Below are 10,858 nucleotides of genomic sequence, written 5' to 3'. Positions count from 1 at the left end.
TGCTGCAAAGCAGTTTCTATAATTTTCAGTGGCTTGGCACAGGCATTTTTACTTAGGCAGTCAGTTGTCTGGTTTAGTTCAGAGGGGCCCAGCCTGGGAGGGGAAAATCCCTTGATAAAAGTTTACCATGCAATTGGGTGGCTGCAGCAGAAAAAGAATGACCTCTGTCTATGACAATGGATTCTGCATGAGCCCTCCCTCCCCTCTCGCCTCTTTTGCTATGACAGGTGGATCAAAAGAAAGTTATCCATATCCTCCAAGCCATGTGGATTTCTTTCTCCCCTTTCCTAAGAAAAGGTAGGATGAAGTTGGAAAAAATACCCTTATCAGTCCTGTACATTACAGCACAGTCACAAAACACATGTCAGTGGACTGAGGGGAATTCTGTATTAAACAGAAGAAGACACCAGAGACCTGGGGGTAAAGGTAAAGACCCAAGTGCACCAGCCTAAAATAAAACATGACAAAAAATGGGAAACCATCCACCAGGAAAGTGTACTGTTAGTGAGGACAGCAGACAGAGATGTCACTGGTTTTAAGTAGTATGAAAGCTGGAAAGTTTTACATCTGCTCCTGCAAAGTGATTTCTTTGGAGCTGTTTGAAGGAGGAGAGTGAAGGACTTTGGCAAGGGTGGTATGGAGGCTTCTCCCACATATATGAAAAAGGCACACAAAAACCACAAAGGTGCTGCTAAAATGCAAAATAGCAAACAGACTTGAGGCAGGTGCCACTCTCAGATTGCATGGGAATGACATTTGGCTGCTTACCAGGACTATGGGCCCTTACGCCACATGAACCCAAGCAGCCAGAGAGGTGTTTTGTTTAGGAGACAAGATATAGGGGTTTTTTTTAGGGTTTTGTTTCCTAAAGAGAAACTAATTTTTTCTTTACTGAGAACTATGTGCTGTTTAGCATCATCTCTCTGTATCATATATCATAAGATTTCCCTGTTATCCTTTGCTGTTGTTAAGGATTGGTTCCTGTTACTGTCACAAAACTGAAGGTCACACACTTCATCACTTCTGGTAGCTGACATCACCGAGATGTCTCCCCCACCTCTTCCTTCTTCATCACACTCTCCTCCCCCTCTACTTTCAATTCCCCATCTTCTCCCCCACACTGCCAGGCCAAGCATGCTCCCCATTCCTCTTTCCTCCGCTCCAGGCATTTTGGGTACTTGTCCTGCCCTTTGGACCTCAGGGACTCTGTGTTCCTCCCATGGCATACACAGTCTGCAGTAATCTTGCACAACATCACCTTCTCTGTAAACCAGAGATCTGCCATAGCATGCTAGTTGTGATTGCTAAAGGCTGGGAAACACATAGAATCCCTTGCACCAATCTATAGAAAAAGGTGAGATTAACTTTCTCAATACTCTCTCTTGCTGAAACTTCTTTTTTTACCACCTCTTCGGGAGTACTGGAATGTTTTCAACCTCTAACATATTTCTTTCTTTCCTTCTTACAGTGTCATGGAGATCTGCATATTCTTCCTTTGTGCTATGATATTTCTCCCAGGTAAAAGGCACATTTTTAATTATTAAAACTATTTTGATTGCTTGTGTCCTGCTATGTGATACTTTTTCATCCACTAAGAAGCTCATTCCTTAGTACTATTAATCACTTCCATTGCACAATCAAGGTCATGTAGCCCATGTGACATGTATTTAAATTGTGTGCAGGGACTCTATAAAATATATATAGTAAGTACTTCCTCTCTTCAACTTTATATCTTTACATTACACTTATTTTATGTTGCTCCTAAATTCTCAATTTAAATCTGTCTTTAAAATGTGTGTGTATCACCTCTGTGCATTATAGAGAAGAGTGGTACTAAACTAAAAACTGGCAGTCTGATATGGGACAACTGGAGTTTGAGGCAGCCACAGAGATCAATTTGTAGTCTTGTGCTCTGGAAGAACAGTCAAAACTTTGCACCAGGAGAGAGACTGTAGATCTTCTCCTTTTGAACACAGCAGAGATGTTTGTATCTTCTGGGACAGAGGGCTGCATTTCTTTTTCCAAGAAAACACAGTCCCCCTGGCCACTACTCATAATAATGGACACATGCACAGGAGAAAGCAGGAGAAAAATCATCCCTTGTGTAGTGCAGTTCATCCCTTCTTTGCATGAAGGCATAATTGTGTTTATTGACCATTTCTGTTAACAAGATCAGCAGCAGAACAGTTAAGTCTGACATTTACTCTGTCATTAAATTCTAAATTAATTACAGAACAGTTAAATCTGACATTTAATTTGTCATTAAACTTTAGATTAATTCTTCATAGAGATTGAAAGTGTTCACCTGCTTCTGACCTTCTGGTCATGCATTCCCTAGACACTCACCCTTACCATGCAGTGTGTACTTCACAGTTTCTTCAAAAATTTAATGTGTTGTAATTTTCTTAGGAGAATTAACTCAACTTTTTAAACAGAAATTGTGCATCTATCTTCTTTGTGGCAGAACCTCATTACACTCAGGATGCTGCAAGCAAGAATTGTTTGAACCTTTGGCCTGGAGATAAGTTTTGTAAAATATAGATGCTCATGACCTCTGTTTGTAGGCCTTTTTTGGAAAGTAAAATATAGGAAGAAAAATAAGAAATAGTTTTATGACCTGAACTCCTCATGACTAAATGAGTCAGTTTGAACTACTATGTGTCCTGTCATACCTAGTGGGATAATTTGTGTCTAAATGTTGGTGGTTTTATTTCCCCTGTTGTTAAGTGTTGGATACCTGAGTGCAACTTGATACTCTTTTGTAGCTGGTAGAAATCTTGATTTTTCTCTCTCTCTGTCTAAGGTATTGCTGCCAGTGTGCATCCGGTGAAGGCATTTCTCCATCACACTGTACACCTATCCTGCTGTTTTCCAAACTCTCAGGAAATTGACGTGAAGGATTTAATAATCTTTTGGCAAAAAGACAATAAAGTGGTGCATGAAGTATATCATGGCCAAGAAAAGCAAGAGAACCTTAGTCCTGAATATATAAATCGCACCAAGGTGGACATGGCCAAATGGACCTTGCAGTTGTTAAATGCAGAAGTTGAGGATGAGGGACACTATAAGTGTATTATTATGAAAAAAACAACTGAACAATCAAAAAGGGTCATACACCAATCTGAGTGGTCACTGCACATCATTGGTAAGTAATCTCTTCTGATTGCCATCTGGTCTGTGGGATTCTCCGTGATTTTGTTCAGCCCAGAAATATGGGTCCTGAAATTGTGCCTGTTCTGGAGCAAAATTTTTAAACATGAATAAGAGACTTGCTTCCTGCAGGTTTTATGGCTTTTAGGACTCTGGAAAATAAACTTGTTTATTTGCATCTGACAAACTACCTTCTATTAAAAGTAGCAGTAGTTATCCAACCTTATTAACACTGGTGGCAAATTAGAATTGAAACATGGCAAGATCTCTGCAAACACACAGCTATTTTATGATCATATAAATCACAGGGAAAATAAAGAAAAATACAGCCCACGTGTAGGAGCAGAAATTCATATATTCAGATAAAGGAAGGCAGAAAATACCTCTGAAGAAAATTATATACATATATTAGTGAGATTCCGCCTAATTTTTCTGCATCAGAGAATTTTTTGTAAACAGAGGAAAAGGCAGTTAGTCTTTTAACAGGGAGATGGAAGTGAGGCACCAATGTTCTCTTCACATTTTCTAATATTATTTTAATTCCTAATATATAATCCTAATGTTTCTCTATTTTAAATTATTCTGTTAGTAGCCTTCTCTATGCCTGTATTCTGTCTTCCACTGTGGTAGTGCTAATCATTAATAAAGCAGCTTCTAACTTGCACTGGAGTTTTCAGGCTTCAGCATACTGCTTTAAAAGAGAACAGGCCAAGTGTAACAGCAGCCAAAAACAGGGTACCAGGACAATTGACCCTATTTAGCTTTGTGCTACTAGCAAGTGTTCCCTTGTTCCACAGACAGAAAATGTAGATTGTTAATTTTGGTTCTCCCAGGATCTACTAGAGAAGCACTTTCAGTGGCATTTCGGAACTCAGAAACTCACAATGTGCACTCAGTATCAAGGCCCTTGGTTTAAGATGTGTAGCATCAAGTGCTCAACCAATTCAAACAGCTGAATCAGTTATCAGTTTACCCAAAATCTGAGCAACATGTTACAGACATCTCACTCTTAGGACTAAAAGTCTCCTACACCTTTTAAGGTTTAGGTTAAGAAGACGGTTTTAACAATGTGCTGTTGTCTTCCTTCCAAATTACTCTCTGTTCAAGAAACTCTCAAAGGAAGGAGCAGTATAAAACCATATTTTAAAGAAACTCAAGTCCTTCAAAATAATTAGATGGAAAATGCAAATACTGAAATGTACCTGTGCTTACATGCTGCTTTTTAATTAGAATCTCATATCATACGGGGAGGGATTTTTGTAGTTTGGCATGTCACACTTAAAATGGGCATAAGAAAACCCAAGGGCTGTACGAGAATGACAGGGCAGTCACACAAAGCTGCTTGGATCACTTGGTGACAAAGCATTCAGAAATAATGCAGTACCTTTGAATTCAATTTAAACATGTTATTTTTATGTATTACATTTGTACAATATATAGATAGCATGAAAGTGTGTCAAGGGAGGTTTAGGTTGGATAGCAGGAAAAGGTTTTTCACCCCATGGGTGGGAGGCCAGGCACTGGTAAGTTCCCCAGGGAAGTGGTCACAGCACCTGAGAGAGTTCAAGAACAGTTTAGCCAATGCTCTCAGGCACATGGGTGTGACTCCCTGGCCATCCTTTGTGGCACCAGGAGTTGGACTTGATGATCTTTGTGAGTCCCTTCTAACTCGAGAAATTCTAGGATTCTATATACATGTTAGATGTATTTCATACTGCCATGATAACTTATATAAAAACAGACTCAGATCCCTCTCCAGAAAAAAATGAAGGCTTCACAGTGGAAAATTTTGGCTCTTAAAAATGCAAGGTAGGGACCATGCCGACAAGCAGCTTAACTGGAAAATCTCCTATTGTGGCATGTCTGCAGTGCTTCCTCTGGATAGATCAATAAGGGAAGTAGGTAAGACTAGGGAAGCTGTTTCAAAATATGCACTACTCAGAGCATTGAGACCAAAATGATGTCACAAGAGAGACTTAGAGTTGCTCGTTATAAAGAGGATGTTGAAAAACTGAAAAGTGTGAAAAAAAGCTCTAGTAGAGTTATCTGAAGACTGGAAAAGATACAGTCAACTAGAAACATTAAAACAACAAGCTTACAACCTTATAACACAGAATAATCAGAAGAGTTTTGTTTCCAGAATGTGAGATCCTGAAATACATGTAAAATACTGCATATTAAAAAAAAAATTTCAAAGGCTAGTTAATTAATTCTGCAACAGTCGGTGTCTGGAAGGAAGGCAGATGGTCACTTAAGAAAATAGAATAAAAGCAAAGTGATTAGCCATTGAGAAAAATATTAAGGGCTTGATAGACTGCTGTCTCTTGAGTTATTTAACCTAATCCCAAAGTTTTTTGGAGGACACTATCTTTAATAAAAAAGACCTCCTGAAATGTGCTTTTCTGTTAACAAACATAAACCCCATATATGTAGCCCACACCCTGAATGCACCCAGCATCACTTTTCAGTAAATTGAGGTTCCAGAAACTATAAAAGAGAAGTGCAACCTGTATTCTACTATTTCCACTTGCTTACTGTCAATAAGATTGAAGCCCTTAAATCACTTGGATGTTGTGGCAAGTTTCATAGCCATGGATTACTTTCTTGCTATCCCTATAAAATACCAAGGAGAGAATAAATACTCCAGACTAGAAGTCTGACAGCAGTCAGCTAAGCAAGTTAGACCTTGAGCTTTTCTGAGGGACACCTTAACTAAATTTTGAGGTATAGAAAAGGGGGGGCTTTTTTTCATTTTGAATTCATACCCATCAACTCTCTTGGGGGGATTTAAGTGACTAAGCGAAATCCTATGCATTGTGTATTAGGATAGAGAAAATAAAAGCAAAATCATGTTTCTTCATTCATACATATTAACAGTCCTCTAGGGCAAGGATTAGATCCTTGTTCCAACACACTGAGTGTATGTGCAGAAGAGTGAGACTCACCCTCTCAAGACTCACATTTTCCTAAGAACCCTTTTCCCTTCTCCAATATTTCTGCATATTCTTTAGTCCTATTGGCCCTAAAAATTTGCAATCAAATCTTGAGTCTACTTCTCAGTATTTGTTTCTGACTTTTTGGGAGGTTCTTTGGGGTTTTTTTAACTTGCTATGTGCCAACTTAGTGGTCAGTACTATGTCAACATTCTCTCTTTCTCCTTTTCAATTATAGTCTGTTGTTTTTACTATAAACCTCTGACCAAACAAATCCTGGTTGAGTGTATCTAGATTAATTAAGAGAGGGTATTGGTTAAAAGCTTCTATTTGTCATTCATATTTTATGTTTAAATAGTTCTTCCCATTCCTGTTTCACTATTTCTTGCATGGGAAATTTGACTTTTTAAAGTAACAGGTGTGTTTTTCATTTATTGTGATGAGTGAATGACACAAAATAAAAAACCATTATGCTATAGTCAATTCCATCAGAAAAGCTAAGCTAAGGGAACCCTGCCACAAAGTGATGATGAATTATATGCTGCAAAATGTTTACTTACAATACTGACCGACACCAGGGATATTTCTACTTAAACAGCACTGCACTTTGAACTTACCCTATCTGGATTCTCTCAGATTATTTCTATTTTTACATTTCCCAGTTAGAAGTTTGTGGGTTTCCCCTTACCCATTCAGGATACCAAAGGTAGAGAACATTGTAGTCCCTTCCCATTTTCTGCTTAAGCCTTATTTGTGGGGCTTAAGGTTTCATTATTCTGAGGTATTAATATGTCTTAAAGAGGTGGGAGAGACAGAGGCCCATTGTCTGACTGATCAGACTTGCATCCTTGAAACACCCTGAGAACAAGAAGCAGCAAGTCTACATACACACCAAAAAAATGCCATACAAATCCCTTATTGGAATGCCCATTGTCTTCCTGAAGAAAAGTGTTTAGACTTGTTGCTGCCTGAAAATCTTAAATAACTTAAATATTAAATAACTGGCAGAGACTGTCACAAACGTGGTGTGGCTGGCTCATGATGCTCTGTCTTTGGTCTATTTCAGCCAACTATAGTCAACCTGAGATAGAACTGCACTCCGGGGAACTAAAGCCCAATGGATACTTGAACCTCACCTGTTCTTCCAGCGGAGGTTATCCAGAGCCCAAGGAGATGACTTGGCTGATTTCACATGAGAACATAACACTCAGCAGCCCTGCTCACATGAATGTCTCACAGGATGCTGTGACAAAGCTGTACAACGTTACCAGCAAGCTGAATATCCCAGTTCCTGCAGGGAGTCCCACTAATATCAGCTGCTTACTTCGCCTTCGGGAGCAGCTGGGAAGCCTTGTCTCAGTCCCACTGAGCATAGGTGAGTCTCCCTTTGGCCATTCCAATTTCTGCATGGGTAGGAGCAGGTAGTACTGCAGCACAGCTGATCACAGACAGCAGCAGGTTCAAGGCAGGGAATAAACTCTGAGTAGGACTAGGAGTTGATTAAAAGGGTTGTAGGTGCTCTATCCTATTCACCACTGAACTTCCTCTCTTTTCCACACGGGAAATCTTATTACAGCAAGGAGAGGGCACAGAGAAGGAATTGCTACACAATCCAGAACACAGCCCTGTTGATCCCCTCCCTGAAAGATGCTGCAGTAGCAACAAAGCAACCTAGGAGTCTGGATCAGGCAGCAACCAGTCTCTAGAGGTGACAGCTGTTGGGAGAGGTTGTCACTTCACAGAATCAGAGAACTGGTGAGGTTGGAAGGGGCATCTGGAGATAATCTAGTACAACCACTCTGCTCAAAGTAGGGTCAGTAAGTAGCACAGCACTTTATCCAGTTGAATTTTAAACACCTACCACGATAAAGACTCCACAAACTTCCAGAGTTTGACTACCCTGATATTAAAAAAGGAGTCTTTTCTGGTTTAAAATGCTTGAGCTGCTATTCTTAATCATTTCTTAGAAAGAGGCAGAAGGCTAAACAGAGGAGTTCCATGGACCATATTTGGTTCACAAACTGCCAAATAAACTGTGCTGAGTTTAACTGTAAAACCATGAAACTTGGACTAATATTAGAAGCATTCCTGGTGGTTTTCATAACATTTGGCAGAATTAAGTGCACATTCCAAAATGACTATTTGGGGATTTTTCATCTCTGAAATTGTGTCTTTTTTCAGACACCTCTTGCAAGAAGAAGCTGGGGACCTGAGTTCCATTATGACTTTACTGACGGATTATCTCAGGGTTCCACATGGCTGATCCTTTCTTTAAACTAAAGCAGTATTTTATTTATCTTCTGGACCAGGAAAACTTCTTTTCACATTTTTTTTGTTTATAAGCTATGGCACAAGAACATCAAAGCAAAGACAATTCCCATTTTGGTCATACGTTCCTTTGGCTTGCACCTCTCTTTTAGACAATGCTGAAGATGGAGAGCTGTGCTTCAATTAATAGGAATAAGGAGCCAAGAGGGAATGGTAGCATTGCAGGAAAGCCTACCAGGGCAGTATAAACATGCACCTTATTACTGCAGATGTAAAATAAATTTGCCACTTGGTCTGAAAAAGTTCCATAGTGAAGTTTCCTTAATATAAATTTAGCTAAAGGGTTAAGTTATCAACACCAGATATGGCAAACTGCCTCTGATGTCTTTGCATTCTAAGACTTTCAAATACTGTTAAAATACAATCCAGAAGCCTTCTAATGTTTGTTCAGCTCTGCACATTACTCATTAGTTTTGAAATGGTTATATTAACTATAATGCTGAATCTTCCTCTTTCCTCTTCAATTCTTCTCTCCTCTCTGGCTTTATGAAAATAGATACCTGACAAACAGTGATGGTGGGTAAGAAACCAGGAACTCTACACAAACATAAGTTTTGTTTGGCAATAACTGAAGCTCTATCAGCTGCTAACCCTGCCAACCAAAACCTCAAAAACACAAAAACCAGAAATAGAGGGAAAGTCCTTTGAATTCCCTGCTACTTTCACATCCCTTACAGCATTTCATTAGGCTTTGACCATCATTTCCAACAGACACCAAGTAGTAACATGTTCCAGGTTCTTCCAACTAGCATGGCAACACGGAGCAGCATTGGCACTGTAGCTGCCGCATAGGCTGTTGTACCAATTAAGTTGCTGATCTTTCACATGCTACTCAAACCTTAGAAAGAGTTATTTGCTTTGCTGCTGTTTAAGTGAGTAGTAAGACCAGGTAGTTTCACTAGTTATTGGAACTGGAAATAAAATAATGTGGATAGTGATTTATTGACACTAGCAAAGCAAAAAGGATGTCAAAGGCCTTGACCTAAATTTCTATTTCATGTAACTTTGGGATAGAGTGTTTAAAGTAATTGCCACCAAATTAAATCTTGGCTGTGTGTATCTTCTTTGTTTTCTTATTCAGAGATAAAAGAGAAAGAAATGGAGCAAGCAAAGATAAATTTCTTTGGCCCACTTATAGCTGCGGTTGTAGTGATCATTTCTGCACTTCTTCTGGGTTTTGTGATATTAAAGAAGAACAGAAATATCTTGTCTACCAACCAGAGTAAGTTACTATGTGTCATTCAGCTCTACCATCCCTCAGCTCACAGGCTTTACCCTTCGTAATCATCCCTCTACCTACTTTCAAGCTGCTGACAGAAAGTTAGGTTTCATGTTGGACTTAAGCCAAACTTCCCAGGACAATTTAGTTCCTGTAGCAACTTAGTCTATCCTGCAGTAAGTCAAAGCATCTTTCTCCTGTCTCATCCTGGAATCCACTTCTGCCCATTTTTGTCCTCTGTGAGACTGCCATGGCACCATCTTACCACCTTTTCCAGTAGTTTCATCCTGCTTTTTTTCTGGATTTGGGATAGATTTGGCTCCTAAAGTCATTGAACTATATAAATCTTTCTTTCCTATCACTACTATAAGAAAGGTGGAGTTGGGGCAGGGATGAGATGAACTTACATGAAGTTCACAGAAGGATCTCTGTCATCACAGAGTTGAACCTTGCTCCACCACAAGCTGCCCACACACTGGGCTAAAAGAATCATCTTGTACTGGGAACAGAACTTGATCTTGGCATTTCATTTCTCTATTTTATTCCGAGACTAATTCTCAGCAGTTCAGGGTTTATTCAGCATTGAATCATGTTGACATCAAAATCTATTTTCCTTATAGCAAGAGGGAAATGCATCCCTCAGTCAGTCCTGTTTCCCTATACAGTTAAGGGTCCTGAGCCCCACCTTGCTCTTTTCTGAAATTCTAAGATAACTGGACATTTACTATCAACTCCTTTACCCGCTCCTATTTTTCACATGTCTGTAAATCACATATTGATCTATTCTAGGTGTCAGTCTAGCAGTCTAGAAGCTATCCAGATTGAAACTGAGGCCATCAGCCAGACTGCTGACTGGGAACCGCCTCTGCACCCAGCAAAGCATGAGGTCCCGTGTTTATAGAGGTTCTGCCAGAACAAGAATCCTCCCCAGAAGCCCTACAGAACAACATGCCACACTTTTGTGTGATGGATGAAACCTACTGCCCAGTGTTCTCTGTTTTTATTGTTGCTCCAGAATGGTAGTAAATGGTAGTAAATATGATGCTCTGCCTGTCTGCATGACTACCTTTTTGTTGTATCTTTTAATATGCACTGTGACAATGTAAAATCCTGAGAGTCAATGGAGAAAGCAGAGCTGTATGGGTCACAGAATGTCTCAGAAATAGAAAGAGTTAAGCCACAATCTGTGATTCATAACCATCACTGCAAACACAGAGCCAAGCTATTA

General features: G+C 39.6%; 1 protein-coding gene across 1 annotated transcript; it reads left to right on the top strand.

The window, feature by feature from the left end:
- Positions 1–1,289: 1,289 nt before the first annotated feature.
- CD86 (CD86 molecule) lies at positions 1,290–10,439 on the top strand. The gene is made up of 6 exons (XM_054269675.1): positions 1,290–1,354; positions 1,469–1,518; positions 2,804–3,145; positions 7,150–7,458; positions 9,493–9,633; positions 10,420–10,439. Exons 2-6 carry the CDS (start codon positions 1,473–1,475, stop codon positions 10,437–10,439), a joined length of 858 nt encoding a protein of 285 aa, XP_054125650.1. The 5' UTR covers positions 1,290–1,354; positions 1,469–1,472.
- Positions 10,440–10,858: the final 419 nt, after the last annotated feature.

The sequence above is a fragment of the Melozone crissalis genome, unplaced genomic scaffold (assembly GCF_028551555.1).
Source record: "Melozone crissalis strain CALT ecotype California unplaced genomic scaffold, PUWL_Pcris_2 ptg000008l_1, whole genome shotgun sequence".
NCBI lineage: Eukaryota > Metazoa > Chordata > Aves > Passeriformes > Passerellidae > Melozone > Melozone crissalis.
This window is presented reverse-complemented; position numbering and strand designations above follow the sequence as displayed.

Bases quoted from the DNA above. Each gene is read 5' to 3' on its own strand.
- CD86 (XM_054269675.1), top strand. From the start codon at position 1,473: ATGGAGATCTGCATATTCTTCCTTTGTGCTATGATATTTCTCCCAG. The intron at 1,519-2,803 runs GTAAAAGGCACA...TCTCTGTCTAAG, and splicing joins TGCTATGATATTTCTCCCAG to GTATTGCTGCCAGTGTGCAT. The intron at 3,146-7,149 runs GTAAGTAATCTC...GGTCTATTTCAG, and splicing joins GTGGTCACTGCACATCATTG to CCAACTATAGTCAACCTGAG.